The sequence below is a fragment of the Ciconia boyciana genome, chromosome 9 (assembly GCF_034638445.1).
Source record: "Ciconia boyciana chromosome 9, ASM3463844v1, whole genome shotgun sequence".
Classification (NCBI taxonomy): domain Eukaryota; kingdom Metazoa; phylum Chordata; class Aves; order Ciconiiformes; family Ciconiidae; genus Ciconia; species Ciconia boyciana.
In genome coordinates this window covers 36,178,571-36,200,837 of record NC_132942.1, presented here as the reverse complement: position 1 = coordinate 36,200,837, position 22,267 = coordinate 36,178,571, and the positions used below count along the sequence as shown (strand labels likewise).

General features: G+C 39.5%; 2 protein-coding genes across 4 annotated transcripts; one reads left to right on the top strand and one right to left on the bottom strand.

The window, feature by feature from the left end:
• Window positions 1–1,347: 1,347 nt before the first annotated feature.
• On the bottom strand, window positions 1,348–19,045 carry TK2 (thymidine kinase 2). Of its 3 annotated transcripts, none has more exons than XM_072873535.1 (11): window positions 18,720–19,045; window positions 17,767–17,804; window positions 16,813–16,887; window positions 15,350–15,403; window positions 13,709–13,798; window positions 12,126–12,199; window positions 8,365–8,436; window positions 6,511–6,599; window positions 6,122–6,201; window positions 4,760–4,840; window positions 1,348–4,360 (listed from the first exon to the last, which is right to left on the bottom strand). In XM_072873535.1, exons 1-11 carry the CDS (start codon window positions 18,892–18,894, stop codon window positions 4,262–4,264), a joined length of 927 nt encoding a protein of 308 aa, XP_072729636.1. In that variant the 5' UTR covers window positions 18,895–19,045; the 3' UTR covers window positions 1,348–4,261. The 3 variants fall into 3 exon arrangements, with proteins under 3 accessions (XP_072729636.1, XP_072729639.1, XP_072729638.1); XM_072873538.1 differs by lacking the exon at window positions 18,720–19,045 and adding an exon at window positions 18,330–18,578; XM_072873537.1 differs by lacking the exon at window positions 8,365–8,436.
• Window positions 19,022–22,243, top strand: LOC140657059 (chemokine-like factor). Its single transcript, XM_072873542.1, has 4 exons — window positions 19,022–19,157; window positions 19,286–19,444; window positions 20,044–20,139; window positions 21,732–22,243. Exons 1-4 carry the CDS (start codon window positions 19,089–19,091, stop codon window positions 21,834–21,836), a joined length of 429 nt encoding a protein of 142 aa, XP_072729643.1. The 5' UTR covers window positions 19,022–19,088; the 3' UTR covers window positions 21,837–22,243.
• Window positions 22,244–22,267: the final 24 nt, after the last annotated feature.

Below are 22,267 nucleotides of genomic sequence, written 5' to 3'. Positions count from 1 at the left end.
CTGGAAAGCATGCAGACACTAAATGAATAAACAAATTACAATTTGCTTCAGAATTATAAATCACCATCTTAAAAAACAATTCCCCAAGACACAGACAAAGCATACCTGAGAGGGACTGGCAAGGGCTTGCAAAGCACTGATGAAGATACATCTCTACTGTTCAGTCATCTCACCACAAAAAGACAATTTCTGAAACACTGCTTTATCATTTTTTACCTTACTTGTACTTAAACGCTGGGAGAATAACCACCAGTAACCCACCACCACAGTTAAAGGTCCCACCCATTGGAAATTAATTGGCACAGCTAAGTGAGATAACCAATTAAATCCCATAGGGTTCCTTTTCACAGCATTGAATAGTAAAAAAACTCCTGAAATTAGGATTGGGTTGGAATATAGTGACATCTGCAGAGCAGCATACTCACAGTGGAAGTCCTAACAGCTCAATACTTTTTTTGGGGGATGCAAGGGAGGACTGTATCACTTACCAGGTAGAAGGCCCTAGGGTGGAGCAAAGGATTCAACTCAAAGCCTTCTGGCATAAAAAGTAAAATCAAGTAGTATGCATGCAATACGCAGGTAACAAACAGAGCTCCTCTATTCTGTCAGTCTCCTTATTGAACCTCCGTATGTGTTCAGACAGAGATCACTTGTAGGTGTATGTTTACAGAACACTCAGCAAAATGGTGCCCTGATCCTCATACAGCACAAGTAATTATCACATGCCAGCCTCTTAAAAAAATGTTAAATGGTCAATTAAAAAATTGATCTGGACTAGACAGAAGACTGCATTTCTCTTATGTAGGAATTAATCTACCAACTGCTAGTTTTTGTTCTGAAACTAAACTTTTCATTTTCAAAAAAAAGTTTGCAACTTTCTGTCAGCCCCCTCAAATGCTGGGGTGGGGGTGAACACCACCGTAATTCTCACCTGACTTTATCCTGCTTTAGAAATGCGCAATGTTGACTTAAACCTCCATACGCTACAGGAAGGGCTGGATTCTCCAAGTCCTGAAACAGGACAGTAACTTTCTAGGAGAGCTGTTATTCCAGGGGAGGGACAGAGACCTTCAGGTCTGAATCTTTTAATAGCAACTGATGGCAGAATACCTAGCACTTCCTACAGTCTCTGCAGGAGGAAGTGCACTGAAGAGAGATGCTGGATTATTTCCTGGTGTAGGCAGACATTTTGTGCGCTAATTACACTGGTGAAAACAATTTTCAAGGCTTCTTAAGACCTACAGTTTTGGACAGTCACCTCTGAAATGTTTAATCAAACAACAAAGATCTCCTAAACATACTTCTCATGCTAGAAGAAATACACAAAAGGCCAGGCTAAGAGAATGCAACTGTTAAATGTTTTAATTTTGCCAGTCTCTCTAACTTCAGATCAATTTATATGCTGCTCCCAGATATTATTGATTTGCTAAGACACCTTGACCAGGACAAAGTAAATACCAAAGTCTGGAGAAGACATCCCTCTATGCAGACTAGTATGTAATAAAGAAAAAGCAATACAGGAGGAGATAATCACTTTTCACACATACTACAGTTTAGATGTGGAACTCATTGTGACAGAAGTAATTCAATCCAGAATAGCCAAAATGTATGCAAAAACAGTTATGTATGGTTCAGTCTACAAGTATCAGCTACATCCAACTTATGGACCAAATCTTAAAAGCCAAGAGAAGTGGCAGCTTCTTTATATGATCCATTCCACTGGTACTGAAGTTCAGTCTGCCTACAGAAACACAGTACTTTCTATGGTATTTTGCAACTTGCCACCCAATCACTGCTTCTTAGACAGTCATAAAAGGAATGAAATCTGTATCAGACTAATGCTGATTGCCCTTTTTTCCCTCCCCTCATCCACTGAGAGATTTCAGGAAACAAAAGCAAATAAATTCCAGGCTTAAAAACAGCTATTTATGATTACTACAGTATTTTTATCTACACAACTATAGCAGACGGCAAACATTTTACATTTATGACACATAACAAGCAACCTGTTTGGTTTTGTTCCCAGTTTTCATTAAATACCACAACCTTCCTGTACATAAAAATCTATACATGAAAATTGATAGCAAAACATAAAATAAATATGTTCTCTGTAGCCATTGCATCTGTAATTTTTAATAAGTTATAGCAATGATTCCTTTATATTCCATTATAATTATGAAGATCAATAACCTCCATCCAAACTACTGTTTTGATGTAACGAAGGGGGGAAAAAAATCTGACCAAAAAGCATACATTGCTTTCAAAAGCTGAAAGATAACAGTGAGATTCTTTGTACTGTAAGATTCTCTGTACAAAATTATTTAAGTGCTATTTTCTGGACTGTGTGCAAAACGTACATCCTTGGCTTCTACAATCCATAATGAAATTACAATTTTGAACAAACTGAAGACGACTGAACTTCAAGTTTACAGAACTATTTCCAAATAAATAGTTCTTTTGGTCTCTTACAGAAGAAAAAACTTTGAAAGTTTTAACAGAAGGTTTCAAGAATGCCTACTATCCCCCTACAAAAAAATCTTCAATAAGTAAGATGATTACTTCACACACAAAATCTCATTTTTACGCTAGAATTCTAAAGCTTTACAACAGAACAATAGAATGGTAATACTGAGTTCACAAGCTTTAGTATACTAATATAGTACTTCACTAGGAAATGCTCTCTCAGTGCATTATTATCTCTCAGTCTCTCATTATTAAGTTGTACTGATTTGGGAAAAAAGTATCCTACCAGATGGAAGTAACAAGAAATGAACTGCATTTCCTGCCTTGGAAAACAGTGCAGTCATTTCAACTACAATGATTTTTAGGGATACCACAAAACCAGCTACCACGAAACTACAAAATAAAAGCAGTGAAGTGATCTCCAAAAGTAATACTATCAGTTATTGTTCAAAATCAGGTAGAACATGGAAAAGCCAAGTAACTGAAAATGTATATCCTCCAACAAGTTACAGACAAATGTTTGTAATAAGTGATCAAAGTACTAACTGAAGTCTTGGACATTAGCCATTTTTAGGAGCATTCACTACAAAGCTATGACAGATGCCCTACTAAATTAATATAAGCGTGTTTTAAAGCACTGTTAACCTTGCTTGCTCCAATTAAACCAACCAAAACTATTACGGAAAAAAAAATTATATACCATACTTCAGGAAACATTCCCCTCAAATTAAACAGAAAAAGTAATGTGAAAACAGTCAGAACTGCTGCATTACAAAGATTATCTTGAAGACAACACTCAGAGGGTAACGCAGAAATTAAGAGCAACTCAACACTTTAGCTAACAAGTGCAAGAATGAAACCTCCACTATGTTTCTCTAGTCTCCAAGTACCTGTAAGTCATAATAAACTGATCAAGAAATAAACCCAAAGAACCACCTGTATTTTTATTTATAAAATAAGTACAATTGAAGAATCTAAAATAGTTAAGAAATCAATTAATTTAGTTTTTTTATAATCATTTGAAAGGAACAACAAATACAGTTCTGTGCACCCTGTATTTTCACTAGTCCTCAACTCAGCCATGGTAGGGCCAGTGATTTCATGAACACTAGAAAGAAAGAAGCCCTTTTAAAAACCTGGCTTTAAAAAAAAGCCTCAGAGCCATTCTGCAATCATTTATGAAAACTGTTATTCTTTTTTTTTTGCCACTGAATTCAGTGGGACTATGCTAGTGCATTGTTATCTTCAGAACTACAGCTATGTTGTGATTTCATGTAAAGCAGAAGAAACTTACTGAATTCAATGAAATTGCAGTAGTGTAGGTAGGATTACAGCAAGACCCCTGTTTCAACCTGACAAGACCTATTTAACAAAACCACTTTAACATGATGCACTTCATTTGCTTCCTCTAACAATAAAAGAGGACATCCCATCTCTTGTATGGAACTATTCCTTTCAAATTACAAAAATAGGGTTGTCTTGGGGGAAAAAAAAAGGAACAACTTAGGTTACTTATAGAAAGCAGCAGTGAAGTGGGAAATGGGAGAAACAGCCGTATGAACCATATTGACACAGTAAAGCTGATGGAGAATGTAAAAACATTAAAGGGAATTGGCTTATATTCTGTTTCTGAACATTTCATAGCAGTAAGTCCACAACATTCTACAAAGCACAATTCAACAGCAAAAACCATTTAGAAATACTGAATATACTCAAAATTGCCCCCAAATCAGAATTCTTTTTTTTTAAAATACATGTTTAAAAAACATGTTTTTTAAAATACAACAACCGCAGACATCTATAAATGGTGTTGCATATTATACGGATTTAGTATTTGGTCCCGGTTTTCTTCATACTTTTCTATCATTTTCTGCATGTCATGGTCAGCTCCAATAACCTTGAAAAGAAGATGATGAACATTAGAGATAATTACACCATAAAACATGTTTGCTTTTGAGCAAAATAGAACAGGAGTACCACTGAAGCCAAACAGATATACTCCTAGAGATCTGTCCAATTACCTTTCTGTTCAGAATTTGGCATTCATTAAAAAGCTACATGTCTGATCCTGAAAACAATCACAGTGAACAGCCCCTCAAATTCCACCAAAGAGACGGAAGACCAGACTTTTATGCTATACACTCGGCATAGCTGTAAACATTTTTCTGAGATTTTCCTTCTCCAAAGGTTATTAGAAAAACAGATGTATTTACTTTTACCACTAAATAACACTCTTAGTATTTGGAGAGTACAATCCTCCATATGCTTAATTGGTTGTAACTAAAATAATACTCACAAGCACTGGGCAGGAAACTTTGAATAGTGTATGTTTAATGAGCCAGTCTTCATAGAGCTGATGAATAGCTTCTAAATATTCCTAGAAAAGAGGCATTCAAATAACCTGTATGCCCAGGGATGAAACACACACTGCAATTTTTATACATTTGGTAAGTAGTTAAGAACTACATATAAAAGCCAGCATCAGATATTTCCACTAACAAAAATAAAAAGCATCAGAAGGTTTCTGAGAAAAACTAATTCCCAGTATAAGGTTTTACTCCATGAAGAACCTCAAAGACACAGAGCTTAAAGGAACACAGGGCTCTCAGCTCCTTTTAAGATCAAGGACCACATTCCTCTCCCATAGGATAATCTGGCTCAAGATTTTACAGAGAAAAATACAACAAAGAGAAGTAAGGACAAAAAGGGGAAGACTGCAAAGAATATGTATTGAAGGCACTTTCTGTGTCAATACATTTTCCTGAAATTCCCAGTTCACTTTCTCCTAACTCTGACTCAATTTCCTCTAAAAGCATTTCCGCCTGTCATCAACTATTAGGTTTTTTTCATGGAGACCACTTAACATTTTTCATTCGTAATTGCCCACCCCTCAGTAGAGCTGCGAAGTAACACAATGTCTCTTCAAATCCATTATAGCAAGGATTTATTCTCCAAGGCAAAATTTCACATGGCCCAAAATTTAGCTCTTTACATATATCTTCAACTGACAATTGCTTCTACTGAACTACCCAACACCAGAGATACATTTGTAGTATACAGTATGTCTTTGGTAACTACATTTATTTCTGCTTAGGCTTTCTTTAGGAGAAAACTTGTTTAACGAAGGGCCATTCTGTAACTGAGACACAGAAAGTGATCATTCAATTACTACAGTTTATTTTTAAGCAGATTCCCATGCTAACAATTTTCAAGAAGTTGCTTGTTTTCAGACACAAGCAGAGACACTTTTCAGGCATAAACATCCTAGTAATAGCAGACAACAGAAAGTGCCCACATAAATCTTCAGCACCTGCATGCACAGGTATTTCTGCTTCAACTGGGTGCTTTTATGCCGTTTAATGATAGAAAAGCAATTGCCTTTTTACATCTTGGAGAAGATTAACAGTTGATTAATACCGCACCTAAACAGTCAGCTATACTACACTGATTACTAAAATGTAACGCTTGGGAAAGCCAGTGTGCACAACAGATCATTTTTATAAAATAAATCAAAATTAAATACTGAAGTTTTAATTTGCAATGGAAACAGCAGCACCATATTTTGGCAATATACTTAGGATATGATTTTAGTATTTAGATTGGAATCATTATGTTTTTAAAGCTCATTGTAACCACATATATTGAAGGAACTCCTTACCAGAGGAATGATCTTTTCCTCTTCTCTGCATCTTCTCTTTAACCTCTCATAACAAACTTCAGGAGAAGTCTGCAGATAAACTGCCATAACAAAAAATATAATAGTTATGTTTCAGGATCAGCTTTAAAAGCAAAGAAGAAACTTAACTTCACAAACTATAGAAGGAAAGAATCCTGGCTTGAGTACCACCACTGAACCTCCCCCTTTGGCGTTACTGTTAATCAATCCATGAATCATCCACAAATTCATGCTGTCTGATGCTATACATTGCAACCACTATTATACTGAATAATGTGATTATTTATGACCCAGAAAACAAGAATTATTTTTTCTCCCAGTAAAGAAACCCACCCACAAACATGCCCCTCCAGATCCCATTAAAATTTTACCTATCAAATCAACTGCAACGTCAGTGTTGTTCTGGATCCAGTCAAACCATTCAGTTAGGACAACATAATCCACCTCTGGCATTTTTCCGCTGAATAAACATAAAAGTCATCACTCACTGAACAGCATGCACACATCAATTCTAAACTCGTATTTTTTTCACCTGACTAGAATTACTCCCAATTTACTCCAGCATATATGAAATGCAAACAAGACCAAGATTATGTCCACCCAAATTGAAGGCCTCATAAAGCATTGTTTATACAATAGAAAGACCAAACCTTTTTCTTTTAAAAAAAAAAAAGTACTTACTAACACGAAGTTTCTATTATTAACAGTTACAAACATTAATTATTTTTCCCACTACAGTTAAGAAATAATTACTTAGTGACTAAGAAGAAAAACATTACCATGTTGACATTTATACAATAACAACAAATTACTGTCAATGGTATTTATTGCTCAAGTTCTTTATATCAGGATCATTTCAAATATATTTGAACTACTGCAGTGCATGTCACCAGAAAGGCTTGATTTATTAAGCAGCACTGACAATTCATTACAGAAGCCATAGTAAAGAGCAGTGAAAAAATAATGATACTGTGTAAATAAAATTTACTCCCACTGTAAGAAATATTTGTGGAAAGAATACTGAAATATTCAACATGTTTAATTTGAACTCCGCATTCAGAGAGCATAGACAATACTGGAGACAACTGTCCCAAAGTTATCTCAGTAAGAATAACAAAATATCAAACAACTCATGTAAAAGGGAGTCCACAGAGGACATATTAAGAATCACATCTTATGTTTTTACTAGTATTGTAATTTTCACTTATTACCATATACCTAAATAGTCAAATATTACTAGTTTTGCATTATTCTGTCTTCAAAACTGGTGACAGTAACACATACTCCACACTCTTTCCTAAATGCCTCTGCAATAAAAATATAAAAAAAGACATGGGGTTGAGAGGCTCCTATCCTCTCCAGCTGAATGATTAAGACCAGTTGCAACATTTTAAATAGTGCTGAAGAAAGATTCCACAGATTTCTAAACCATTCTCCTGGCAACATGCTTTGATCACTGGCAAAACTGAGTAAAGATAATCCAAAAAGATGTTTCCACTTAAGTATGCAAGAAAGTAAAACCCGTATTTGTACCACCTCCCTTCTTTATCTGCCATCCAGCTGAATATCTTGCCTCCCAAAGCACCCAAGAAATGGGATAACACAATTCACTGCTATTCTTCTAATATATCAATTGTATACGTTTCTGGGTAGCAGGCATATACATAAGCCAAATACTGATTCTGCCACTTTTCTCCAAGATATATATGGGGAGAACAGGAAAGTCAAAAGGAATTAGAAATCAGAAAAAGCCCCACTATTCTTACCCTAAAAGACAGATACATCCAGGTCAATTCTGCATTGACCTGCCCTACAGACAATATGCCTCTGCCTTCCCTGTGTCAGTGCAGTCCCCTGGCTAATCCTGTGAGGATTCTGGATCAGGCTCAAGATCCATAAAGATACAGGTAATGTATAAGGCACGAAAGGGTGTTTGCATTTCCAAAGTTTGCTGTCATTTGACTCGTATCAAGTAAAGTTTTTACTGCAGAAGTTAAACATGAATGGAACAAGCTTTATATCATAAATAACTATAAATTCAAATGGAACAAAGTCAATTGGTAGTGCTTACCCTATAACATACCATGCATACTCACGTGCACACATTTAAAATAATTCTACAGTTTTACACCTAACATGACCGTGTTTCAGTGCTAAACTCAGATGTGCAATCGCAGTAAGAACTTGGACACTCATGCATATCTCTGCATGCCGGAGAAGCTCACAGCAATTGCTGACAATTTAAGCCTTCCATCATCGTCGTAAATCTTACTCTATTTCTCTCTCTGGGAAAAGGCCTGCAAAGCCAAAACACAAATACTGAGTGACATTGGATCAAAGAAGAGCTGCTATTCCTCATATTGCCACAGTTCTTCATCCCTTGCTTAAACTAATGATTTTCCTAAAGGAGAAGAGCTTGTGTAGACTAGAGATAACAAGGGATTCTTCTCCATCTTTAAGATGGGGACCCTAAACAATACTTTCTCTTACAGAAAAGAAAGCAGAAGATAACCTTTGCTCTTTGCAGCATGCTTACCCCATTCAGTCTGAGTCTTATTTTGAATAAAAAAGTTCTATTTCATTTTGACATACTTTTAATGGGAAAATACCTTCCATACAGCTATTTAACAGTCCCTTTGCTGAAGATACCTGTTGAATAGCTTGAGACTGAGGGGGTTTTTTGATAACATTTTCAGCAAAGTTTGAAGATACGTGAGGTTAGTTTTGTTTTCCAGACCTTCCATCAGACAGGCATCATTCTACAATGGGCAACCTTTCCTGTGTTCTCTGCATGATTTTTGCATGTTAACTAACCTGCACAAGACTTAGGATCACTCCGCTACAGAGACAGGAGATTCCTTCTAGGAAATAGTAACAAGGAAAGAAAAAGCCTCTGGAGGATACAAAGGAATTTTCCTTTGCAAAATCTGTTTAGTTACAGAATGATTTTTAAAATTTTCATGCAGCAGTTGAACAAAAAAAACACAGCATGGGAAGCAATCATTTTAAGTTATAAGGCTTTTCCCCTGCCACAGGGCACTATTATCCTTCTACATAAACTATCAAGTGTAAAGTTTGTATTTTCTCTTTGTTCCTCTTATAGCTAAGACACCATCTTCTAATTTTTAGCCCTTAATGTATCCACAGCCATTCTGTATCTAATTAGTCTTCTGTTACTACAGTCTTGCAATTTCAATAACTCCCATTTTTTGTGTTTGCACCCAGTGTGCCCATAGGTGACAAGTGTATTCTCCCAACTTTTCCATACAAATATGTCAAGCTGGGTTTGTCTCTTTAAACAGGCTTTCCATTCTTGTGATCATGCCAGTATCTCAGCTTCACACCTGTTTCAGTTTTAGTTCATAGATCATGAACAAGCAGTTAGAAGCGTAAAAAGTAATGTTAAAAAGCTCTCATAAAAGCTGTGTACAAAAGCACCAATATTTCCATCTCCCTCCTGGAAGCCCTTTGCCAGATACTTCCAAAAGTCACATTTACTCTTCTCTGGGCTACACAATACTAGCATTATTTTGTGATCAATTTTTATTTATCTATAAATATATTAAAAGATATCTGTATTTCTGCTTTTCAACTTACAATCTTTCATCTTATAGTTGAAATTTCTGTTGTCGGTTCAATTGAATGACAGAGTTTATTAGCATACTCTCACCCTTTGTACCAAAGCACCAATCCAAAAGCTGATCCAACATGAGTAACCTCCTTCCAGCCTGATACGTCCCTTTCAGTATCTCCCTTCAGTGGGACTTCCCATCACATCACAACACCAGCTTCTGCACTTACGAATAATAATTCACTGAAATCTCCCAAAACCTCCTTGATAAATACACAACTTCAGTTCAGATTGATGAGAATGCCTTTGTTTGTGGGGGTGGGGTGGGTATGGAATGTTACAAAACACAATTACTAGATTAGTCTAACGGGACATGTTGTTGGTCACTGACTTTACATTTTGTCCAAAGCTTTAATTATACTTTCCTTCATCATTTTCTCTGAAGTTGTGCTAAATACTGAGGCAGGTGAACAAACCTGCAGTTACTAAGATGACTTTCCCTAACTCCTAATACGCGCTCTGCAGTAGTTGTTTTAAGTCCCAGGGGTACTGCCTCTATGTTACAATACTTTCTCCTAGCACAACATTTCACATGCTTTCAGAACTCTGAAGTGGACTTTGTTTCTGCTGTAGTTGTGGTTACTATTTCCATACTCCCATTATCATCCTGCCTTTTCTTATAGGCAGTTTTCTTTCCTGTACACAGAAGTATTAGTTTTGGAGACGTCTAGATGATCTTTAAAGAACTACGACACATAAGGATAGGGCAGTGATCAAACAACATGGAGTAAAGCTATAGAACTGCTTGCCATAGGACGTCCTGGAAACTAAAGGTTTACACAAGCTTAGGGGGGAAACTGGAGAAGTTCATGGAAAATAAATTCCCTGTGGGTTACTAAATACAGAGAAACCACTCCTGAATAAGGAAGTCCCTAAACTGTAAGTTACTGGATATACTCAGAAATTATCATAAATGCTTACCCTGTTCTTACACTCTTTTCAAGTACTTCTGGCCACCACTGGAAACAGGACATGAGGGAGGACAGATTTACTTATTTTTTTCATGTGACTCAAAATGGCTATTTTCATGTAGCCCCAATTTTTCCTTGTTTTATTTATAATCCTTTTACACATCCTTATATCATATTTTGGTTTGCTATTGGTAGCATCAGCTGGCTTCTAGCTTGCTGTAACAAAACCAAGCAAATGCCTTCTGTCCAACATTAAAAAGTGCTGAAGCCACAAAACATCTTAGATGCCCTTAAAAATGTTATTACAAAATTAATACATACAGTTGACACAAGCACACTTAGCCTCATAGCAACAAAGTTCTCAGTCTTCGGGACAAAAGCACTTTGTCAACAATGAGAAAAAAACCCCCAGTAATTAAAAACGAGAAAGACATTCCAGTACATTTCCACTGCATACAGACTGGGATAAATAATGTCTCTTTCTGTTTGCCTCACATCTTACTGTGTGTGTCTCAACTTCAAAGCACTTCCAGTAACAGACTAGGAGCTTATGTAGCATGAATGCCATCTTGTGGCATGCAGCTATTCTCCCTGCAGACTGCAGTGAGAAACTGGTTTTGTCCCTTAAGACCACTGAAAAATCCATTAAAACAACAATCTGTTACATACACTTCTCAATATAAAGTCAGCATTCTAAACAAAACAAACAAAAAAACCCCTGTGCTGATTACTGCACTACTGTAGTTAGTATGGGATGGATGAGTTATACATTGGCCAGGTGGTAAATGCTTTTTCTATCTCGGGCCACAGTCTTATCCCCTGGAACAAAATAACCTGGATTAGGCCCAATTGCTCTACCTCTGGCCCAAGCACACCTGGGGGTGGGGACCTGATTCAAAAAGTGACATTTAGAGACAAATAGCTCTTGTTCTTTCTTTACTCACTGGCCTATCAAGGTTTTCAGGCTACTTTGACCCTGTGAATCCTGATTCTGAGCAATGGCATGAGGGCTGGAACGCTTGTCACTCGAGTTCCTGCTTGCAAGAAATGCCAATCCTGGATGCTAGGCTGGATAATGCTATCTAGTTCTCTCCCTCCTACAGTGTTATTCTTTGTATCCCCATGGTTTTTGACCTGTTCAGTAAGCCTTTGCTTTGATTTAAGCAAGACTTTTGTATTCAGCTGGAGAGCAGATAACTTCAAATGGTGTTCTAAATACACAAGAGCACTTCTGAAAAAGGCTCGTCTGGCCCATGTCCTACAGGTTTTATTCTACCAGTGGGCACCACGTCCCATACAAAACACACTGCCACTCCAACAAAGAACTGACAGATTTCACAGACCACTTAGATGCAAATTACCAAAGAAATCATCAGTCAATTATATATATTTTTTTTTAATCTAATTAAGCCAGGAAAGTAAAGTAGAAAACTATATACCATACCTTCGATACAAATTTTCTACAAAAATGTATTTTGCACTGTGAATTGATCGCTCCATCATTCTTACAGGGGAAATCTACAAAATAAAACTTGACAGTTACTGACTAGTTTACATTTTTCAGCATGTTTGTTTCTTTTCAAGCTCATATTGCACATCATGTCCTTTACATTATGAAATACATAACATTTTCAGTTCTTCCAGATCTTGTGATAAAAAAATTTACTGGAAAGGTGGGAACCACAAAAAAACAAGTAATCTTACTTATGGTCGCTGCATTATTAAACACCTATGTAACTAAGTTGTTATTCATATGCAAGTTTCAAAGGTAACTGTGGAAGCATTCAACTGAGCAGCTGAAGTTAACTAGGGGGGACAAAAAAGCACCAATCCACTTGGGATCTGCAGAGCAACAGGAACTATTGCTACCTGAATTGCTGCCACCTTCAGGTGTGTTACTGTGTCAACAGCACAGGCCTAACATCAGAAAAACTGTAACAAGAAAACAGAACTTTTTAAAGAAATAATTACAAGTGACAAAGTACTGCTGCCTTAGCCAGTCCTGCTCGTGTTCAAATAGCGCTTCATTTTGGAGAAGAGAGATTCTCTGACACTCTCTGGCCCCTGCAGAGCAAGGCAACTCTGGCAGAGCTCTTTCCAACCAGGCATTCTTGCACGTTAATGACCACAAAAGCAACAATTGCTCCAGCAAGGCTCAAATGGCAAATGACAGCAAGGCACAGATTAAAATGCAGGGCGATCCTCAGGAATTTTTAAATTAAAATTTTCTGCAACAGAATGAGCTTTCTATTATCTTGAAAAAACACCTCTTCTAAAAAGCTAATGATTATATGTGCGGTATCACTATCATATGTGGTACTTCTGAAAGTCTGCCCTGACACAAACTTGGAAAATATAATGCAAGAACAATCATTAAGATACAAGCATGCCACCCACGATCAGATCTTGTAATCAGGGAACGGAAGATTTAGCAGAGAACGTAGCAAAAGGTGTTTTAAGGAAAGAGAAATTAACAGATCTTGATAAAAAGGTAGAGTGTGTGAATCAATACAGAAAAAGAAAAAAATTACAAGAAAAAAAGGATGCAAGCCATCTGAAAAAAAGAAAAAGTGGAAGTATTTTGGATAAACACAAGAAGCAATGGCTAAATTTGTGCTAGACAGCATGGAGCAGTAGAATGAATACTAACACCATCTTTAAGATTACCTAATGTTTGCCAAAGATTTGAAATAGCTAAATTTATATAGAGACCAACTACAGGCAAGTCACTGACACGTGATGATGAAGAGATTTGTGCATGTCTAGGTCATAAGGGTGGTGCAAAAAAAGCAGTATTTGTTTGGGGAAGTAAAAGTTCTGAGCAGGTAGGAGGCAGATGTTTCACCCCTGGAACACGTTGAGCATATCAACAATGGCTTTGCACCATAAAAATTCATACTCACTGCAGGAACAAAGACAGAACGCAAACAACAACCTAACTTTTGGATGATACAAGGTTAAGAATATTTATTACTCATAACTGCATCTAATTCTTTTTTAAATTAAAAGAAAAATATGTTTGTTTACCATTGGTCTGGTATGCTGCTCCAACATTGTAAGCTGTACGTAAGTCTGTAATGTTATCCCCCATCTTGATGCATCTTGGTACATTAAGCCCTGGGGTTAGAGATGGAAGCGAGACAGACAGACATTTTCGTTAGGTCAAACAGCAAAAAAAGGGAAGTTGGGTATTTTGTAAGCTTTCGCACCACAACAGAATCGCTAAAAGAAGTACACTAAAACAGCTGAGACCAGGTTTAACAAGAATTAAGTGATCATTTGCTCTCCACAATGCAGACGTAAGAATTACAGTTCTGGTCCTTAGAGGTACTAAGTGGGGCACTTGGAATGCTTGCTGAAGTCAACAGGAATTAGTTACTTTGTACCTGGAACAGTCAGGACCAAGCTCATATGAGACAGGTCAAATATGTTTAGTAATTTAAAAAAAGTATCTGCTACTCTATTTTTGTGCACTGACAGACTCTCAGTATACCCAGTCCATCCAGAAATGCAAATATGGTTCCAGTAAGTATGTTCTGGGCCTCAGAAAAGGTGTCTTTTAACACAAACAACTGTTTTTCCCAAAGGATCCTCAAAGCAGTTCTCAGATCTTCCACTCTTTCCAATTTTTGCAATTCCACACACACATACACTTACAAGCGACAGTCTATCCTGCAAAGCAGAGAAAAGATGTGACTCAAAATAAGACATCATTCAGCGTCTATTTGCTGAGGTGACAAGCTTTAAGTCAGGAGCAGGGCTTCAGTCCACAGATCTGACCTTTCGTTTCTCCTTGTCCAAGATCAGAATGGGAAACTATTCTGAAGTGCACAGATTTCTGTGATGATGTGCGACACAGCCAAACATGCCCCATCCCTTTACTAATAATAAGAAAGTAAAGCATCAGCAACTCATAGTAGGGAGAGTTTACTTTTCCAGAGGACCTATGCTAGCAGTAATTGCATCAAATACATGTTTGGGCACATGTGGTTTGGGGTGTATTCACACCGCTGTGTTGACAGCAAATACCACATGAGCTTGAGCATAGATACCCATCTCAGCCAGCAATGAGATTTGTGCAATGGAGGGGATCAGACAAGCAGGGAAGACTGACATCAGAAACCACTTCGGCCATCCCAGCAAAAGCATAAGCGTATCTGCAGATGTAGTCAGAGCCCTGACTGCTGTCTCCAAGCACAGCTGTGACAAAGGGACATACTTGTGGGGAATGGTTCCAAGAAACAACGACTACCCAAAAGACAACAGAAGCTCTCAACACCTCACAGGACTGAATTTGCCTCATCTTCAGCAGTCAAACAATATTAACTGATCAGATCGACCCCTCACTTTGAGTGACATTCTTCCCTTCTTTGAAATAGGCATAAGTAGATTTAGAAACAACTGTCACGCTCACACTTACTTTTCTGTGAACTTCTTTAGCTCATACGCAATAGAAGACCCAGTCCTTGCCAAAACCAGATTTTATGTGCAATGTTTCTATTATATGCATGTCTTAATCACAGTAAAAGATCTTTTGCATCATGGAGCTTTATTTTTTGCTGTATGAGATTATGACCACACCTTTCGTAACAGTTTTGCTGACTGGCAAGTCCTCATGCATGTCTTTCTAAAAGGACAGTAATTGTAGAAGTAATTTCTGCCACTTACCAGGATATTATGACCACGAACGTTCCTCCACTTAGTCACTGGTTCTGTCAAAACCTTGTTAAAAAGAATTACTCCATGTTAAACATGTTTTAGATTCAAAATACTTAATTTGACCCTACAAGTCTACAACTAGTTTTAATGAATACTCATTCAGTAAGTCAGAGTATTCAGGACTTGTATTGGAAAGCTCATCCCTCTTCAAAAAACAACACTGAATCCTGTAATACAAAACGTAATAATGAACGCTGTTAAAAAATACAGAAATATCATTATACAACATCTTTTTAGCATTTTTAAACCACCAAAATACAACACTGGATTGATTACCTTATGAGTCTGGATATAATTTCACTTTTTCGAGTCCAAATCAGTACCATGTAAGGGAAAGAATGGCCTAGCTGAGTACTGATTGCATTTCAATGACCTGCTCGTTCCCTCACAAATTAATTTCTCAGAAAGTAACACTTGTCAGCAAAGAGGATCAGACTGCTATCATATTACTTTTCATTTTATTTTTGCGATCTAACCATCAAAATGTATTCAAAACTTTTATGAAATTAATCAGAAAAGCTTCTAACCTGAATAGGTAAAATCACAAGAGACTTATCTGGTTCAAACAGGGTCTAAAACTCCAACGATACTGTAGAGCCAGACCTGAGAGAATCTGATAAGCCTGGGAAGTTAACTAGCTTTTTAAAAAATGTTGCACTATATGCAAATTAATGTTTGCTATCCTTTGGGTTAATAGGTATTTACTCCATAAGGATCATTCCTGTTAAAATCCCAAATACATCTGGCAACCCAGCATTTCTATGAGGAATCCTAAGACTTATTATCAAATGTGTTCCCAGGTCTGCCGGGAAAAGTATTAATATCTGATGTACAGAAAGCAATTTCTCACTGAGGTTTGATCTTGATTTTGTTTAAAATACAGTAAGCCTGCCCTTCCCCTAATCTTGTTCTAAACAATATGAAATCAAATACCATGCCAGTCTAAGAAATCTCCAGAAACAATTCTAAAAGATTTTTCGTTTTTTAAAAAAGCTATCCATTTACTGGGATCTCAGTTACATGACATCAGTATTTTTACATCATTACTTCTTTGTCTTTGCTTATTAGAAGATACATGTAATATTTAAGTGACATGAAAGAGCAAACAAGCATGCCCCAACATGTCGAACCCATGTGGGTCGCTGTTACTTTACAGAGGTACAACCTCTAATCCACAGGTTTTACTGATATTTTGGCATCCAGTACTATATTACATATGATCCAAATTTCTCTTCTACAGTTTGACTACAAATAGTTGGGGAAGGGGGAGGTGCACCGGTAAGTGCACTGGCTCACAACCTGCTGCTCCTTTCTCATTAGCCTAAGAAAGGACACTTCTAAGTTGTCAATTTTGTCAAGACAAGCAACTGCTTAATGATGTAAATAAAGACAAAGAAATGTACGTCCAGTACCTCGATGCTGGTAGTTTGTGCAAAATAATCCAGGCATGTTGTTTTTCCACTTGCGATGTTCCCCTCGATACAAATCTGATTAAAAACAGCATCACCTTTAAAAACCGTACTACCACATAGTAGCAAACAGCATATGTAAAAATATACTCTTTCCATATCAAGCATGCTATTTCCTTATAATGTAAATAGATTATTTTACAGGAAGACATTGGGGATCAGTTTGGATTTTGTGACTCTCCACAGACCACCACTTCTTCTCTCCCTGACACACATATACCAACAGCCTCTTTACCACGCAAGGGGCAGCCGTACTTTCTGGTACTCCTGCAGGCAGCTCCCTGCTCGCCATTCGGCATCCCACCCCCTTCCCACGGCCCCCAAGAGCTTCAGAGGGTCACCTGCTGGGCTGCTGCTCCTCCACGCTGCCTGCCACAACTCTCCTCAGAGACTTCAACTTAACTTTCAACTTAAAATAAATGCCAACTGAAGTAATAATTTCAGTAGCCGTTAAATAGATAGCTTAAACCTTAAGATGCATTAAATTTTTATTTTCAGAAACCTGCACAATTAAAATAAACTAGGAGAATTTGATTTCAGCTGTCTTTAAATTTTTTATACCTTAACGCAATTAAGATTCCAAATACAAAAATAAGCCTCACAGGCAGGGTTGTATAGGGCAACTGCAACGCTACACACGCAACACTGACCCCAAACTGACGCCTGTCCCTACACAATACCATGCGTTTGCACAAATCTCTCACGACTTCCTTGCAATTTACAGAACTAGATAAGCGTGGGTTTGCACCGAGTAAGGCCCAGTAACAGACCCACCACCTGGACACCACTCAGCAGAACAGCCACGTCCAATGGCTGCCATACACATACGCTGCGACTGTAATAAAGTAAGAGACTGCACCTTTTACATCGTTTTCTGAACACAATGCAAATACTTACGACTGTCCTTCTATCATCTTCTTTTATCAGATGTTTATCTAGAATGGAAGTAAACAGGAGTTACAACCAAGAAGGAGGTTTTCATAACAGTTATAGCGAGCCTCTTAATGTGAGCCCCTCCATCAAGTTTTTAAGTTCTCTATTGCTCAATACGAGTATTTGCTAAATTACCAATCTTTAAGGTTTTAGGTAATCATTGGGTCATGTAATAGACACACCGTGGCATACGCTGACACAGTTTTAGCTTAAGTTCTCCGTTGTCCTTGACACTACAAAGAGTCAAATGGTGAGCGCCTACACTCGTTCAGCAGATTTTTGTTATCCTTACTGCTCCTCAGTTAGTTTCCATTGGGGAAAAAATAAATTTTGGAAAGGCGGGCCGTGTGCTGACTGCACAGGCCTAGCTACAAAGCTGGGTAAGGATGAAGATTTTAGGACACCTCCAAGAGAAGCAATTTAGATGTCTTATATCTCAAAACTGCCTATATAAAACTTCTGCAAGCAGTGCTCGGATTACTAGACCCTTAACAAAAGGAAACACGCAAAAAAGGCAGTTTCGGTACCCCGACACTGCCAGTGAGGGACCACGAAGATCATCAGGGCCACGACGCGCAAGAAATCGGCAGAAGCGGGTTTGCTCAGCCCGAAAAGAGGGCAAGTCCTGCTGCCGCCCCGTTAGGAGCCCCGGCGGCTCCTCACACCGCCGCGATCACTGGTGCAGACTTCTAAAAAGACCCGAGCAATGCTCCTCGCTTCCCCCCGAGCCGCCGCCGCCGCATCCTGTTTACCGGCCGGGCAGCGAGGAACCAGGAACGCGTTCGGGGGCGGCTGTCACCCCCCCGGCCGCCGTTCTCGCACCTCCCCTTCCAGCGGGTTCCCCACCGCTGCCCCCCCTGCGCCCCCAGGCCTGCCACCCCCGCCGGCCGCCCCGCGCCCCCCGCCCGCGGACTCACAGCCGCCAGCGCCGCTCGGGCCGGGCCGGGAGCGCAGCGCCAGGCCGCCCGCCGAGGAGCCCGCGGCCGCTCCGCCCGCGCAGGCGGCCCCCGGCGCGCCGCTCCCCGGGCCCCGCCGGCCCCGGGCCCCGCGCAGCGCCGCGGGCCGCGCCCAGGCCGCGCCCAGCCGCCACATGGCCCATCCCCGCCGCCGCCGCCCGCACCGCCACCAGCGCGGCCCCGCCCCGCTTCCGGCCGCCGCCCGCGCACTTCCGCCGCCGCGGAGCTGCGGGGCGGGGCCGCGGCCGTTGCTGCGGTCCCGGTGCCGGTGCCGGTGCCAGCCGAGGGGCGCGGGTGCAGCAGCGCCCAGCCCAGCCCAGCCCAGCCGCCATGGCGGCGGTGGAGGTGGACAGCGGCTTCGCCCGCTCCCCGCGGGGCGCCCTGAAGATCGCCCGCGCGGTAGGCCCTGAGGGGAGCGGGGCGGGGCCGGGCCGGGCCGGGTCCCTCCGGGGGTGGCTCCGGGGGTCCCTCCGGGGGTGGCTCCGGGGCGGGCGCGGCGCTAACCCCCCGTGTCTCTGTGTCCTCAGCTGGTGGCGTTCGTAACGTTCCTCTGCTTCGTGGCCTCCCGCTCCCACGGGGCGTACACGGCGCTGGCCGTCATGGAGGTGGTCATCACGGCGCTGTTTTTTCTACTGTACTTGCTAAAGCTCGACCGAAGGATGAGCTGGCTCTTCTGGCCCTTGGCTGTGAGTATTGGCCGGCCCTGAAAACGAGGGATTTGACCCGCTCTGTGGTTGCCCGTTCAGAGGGGCTGCCGTCAGTCCGTTCGGTTGCTGTTTCTGTCAAGTTAAAGCAAAACCCAGACTTTCGTAGTTGTTGAACCAGTTTTCCCTAACAGAGACGACAGTGTTCTTTTGCATCCGTTTCTACATAGCTGGCTTACAGCCGTTAACGAACCCTCCTGTATCACTTGCTTAACTTCATAATGCTGGACTTTTCACCTTTCGCATCAGAAATTAAACACACGCTTTCACTTAAATATTAGTGAGTTCTCCTCTTACCTCCCTTTTTTAAATTTATTTGCTGCTTTAGTCTATCACGCGTAGCCAAGTTGCATAGATTTGAAAAAAAAAAAAAAAGGTAGAATGAGGAAGTTTGATCACAAACGCTCTTTTTAACATCAAACCACTGGGTGTCACTATCGATCTTACGTGGATATTGGTGTGATTCTATTTCCATAGTAAACCAGCAATTTTTAATGATTCGTACACTGTTGGGAGCGATTCACGTTCTTCTTCAGGCATGCATTTCAGAATAAATATTTTGCTTCCGCTGGCTGTTTCAGGATATTTTCAACTCAGTGATCGCAGCGTTGTTCCTCCTCATCGTGTGCCTGTTTGCAATAATAATCAAGACCAACAACGGGACACTGGCTGGAGGAGTAAGTAGGAACATTATTAACGAATTTCCGTTCTTAAAGTGGACGTGATTTGAACCTCTCGGTATACTGACATTCTGGTAAGACCATGAAAATAACTCTGTCACGGAAGAACGTACTCGGCAGTCGCAAACAAAAGTGAATACGCATGCAGCGTATCTCACAAAAAAAAGGAAAATCCCCAAATGGCTAGTAATTTAAAGATATTACCAGACTTGGGAATTACTCCAGAGAAGTACTAACACTGAAAACTCCTAGAGTTTAACTAATCTGAGTAACCTGCATTTACTTCCATAGCTTGAAATCCTAGGTGCAATAATCCATAGCTCTTTCGGGACTATCCAGCTTGGTTATGCTGTTTAAAAAGAAATGCCTACAGTCCTGCGAAAAAGAGTTGAAACTTTTTATCAGACATGCTGGTACCTCCCTCCTGATGCGTATGTTATTTTTTCTGACACAAATTGAGAAATTATGGCAGTTGAAAAAGTTTTTTCATACTATGGTTGTAAGATTTTTATGTACTTCACAAGATCAAACCAGTTTAATAGTTCAAGTAACTGGTATTTTTAATTCAAATGAAAACTAATGTAATTAACATTAAGAAACAATAAGGGGGAAAAAACTCAGTTTTGAAAGTGTTTAAGTCTCCTGAAGTATGAGATAAGCGAAAATGTGACAAGCAACCAAAAGAAACCCAGAACTTGCCACAGGAGATTTTCAAAATCTTGTGAGCTTAAGAGACGACGAGGTGGAAAGCTGATGTCTTCACTGGCAATGACTAAGCAATCCTAAGCAAAAAGTTAATAGAAATGGAAGTTAAGTTGGAAGACGGAGACTAAGCAGGTAGCTTGGAAAACAAGTTTGGGCAGAACATATGACATCTTCAATGCTGGGAGAAACAGAATTGCCCCAAGGCCTGTACTGCTGGGGCACAGACTGCCTTCAGCTGTGCTCTCCTGAAAGAGCTTGCCTTAGCGTTACTCCCACTGATCAGATAATTCCATTTTAGAACATGCTTGCATCAAAAAACTTTGCATGTGGGATGGGCCTGAAGGGCAGCAGCTGAGCAAGTTAACTCGGCGGTCGTTTTGCAAACACATGTTTCCAGTTGCCTGCCTGAAGTTGTATATTTTTTAAATACTTACGTACATTTTCTTCAATTTGGAATATGTTTCCCATTCAGAGCTTCAGAGGAGAGGAGCACTATTTTTTTCCTGCCAGGCTTGTTTCTACAAATGTTGACTTTTTTCCGGGCCAATACCATTAATCAGGCAGCCCTTAAAGAGACAGAAGGGTTTTCATTTAGGATAAAAGCGTTGTCTGGCATAATGCAGCATTAGCTTAGCTTTCAAGGAGAACACATCATCTCCAATGCAAACATCAAACAAAGCCAGGGTGTAGACTGCTGTATGAAAGGCTGATGGGATTTAAATACGGATGTTATTTGTCAGCTGTCTCACATCATGCAGCTATTTAGAAAGCCAGAACCAACTTAGAAAGATGAGTTTACTGCTGCTTTGAGGAACGGTAGATGAGTCACTACAGTGTAAGATAGAGATTCTATGGGGAAACTCACATTATCGTTATTCTTACAGGTGTTTGGTCTTGTATTGCTTGTTCTCTGTGTCGTCGACGCCGTTCTGCTTTTCCAGAAGATTAGCCTTGATGGACCAAGAGGAAGGAGTACTCCTGCGAAATAAGATTACTGCTTTAGTAAAAGAACTGTTTTTCTATTGATGACTGTTTTACTGTTCTCTTTTAAAGAATTTGTATTTTCACGTGTTCACCTTTGAATTTCCTGTGCATTTATGTACATTTTTGCAAGTATTGTTCATAAGTTTTCTTACATTTACAAATGTAGTTTCAGGGTTGCAATTTCACCAGTATAAGCTTCACAGAAAATTGTCCTGTTTTTCTAAACTTAATTACATTTTCACCTGGATGAAAATTAATTTTGTAATTGTCTTCTTTCTGTAATAAAAAGAAAATACAAATAGGCCTAAGTGCCTTTTCGGCCTAAGTGCCTAATCTAATATTACTTATTTATTAAGTGCACTTGAAGTAAAAATTACTTGATTTACTGTGCCAATAAACATCTTTAGGAACAGATTTTTTTTCAGCCTTACTTGTG

Bases quoted from the DNA above. Each gene is read 5' to 3' on its own strand.
- TK2 (XM_072873535.1), bottom strand. From the start codon at position 18,894: ATGTGGCGGCTGGGCGCGGCCTGGGCGCGGCCCGCGGCGCTGCGCGGG. The intron at 15,404-16,812 runs GTACTGGACGTA...CTTTTTAACAAG, and splicing joins CACAAACTACCAGCATCGAG to GTTTTGACAGAACCAGTGAC. The intron at 4,841-6,121 runs GTAAGGAGTTCC...CCTCTTTTCTAG, and splicing joins AGGAAAAGATCATTCCTCTG to GAATATTTAGAAGCTATTCA.
- LOC140657059 (XM_072873542.1), top strand. From the start codon at position 19,089: ATGGCGGCGGTGGAGGTGGACAGCGGCTTCGCCCGCTCCCCGCGGGGC. The intron at 19,445-20,043 runs GTGAGTATTGGC...TGGCTGTTTCAG, and splicing joins GGCTCTTCTGGCCCTTGGCT to GATATTTTCAACTCAGTGAT. The intron at 20,140-21,731 runs GTAAGTAGGAAC...TTATTCTTACAG, and splicing joins ACGGGACACTGGCTGGAGGA to GTGTTTGGTCTTGTATTGCT.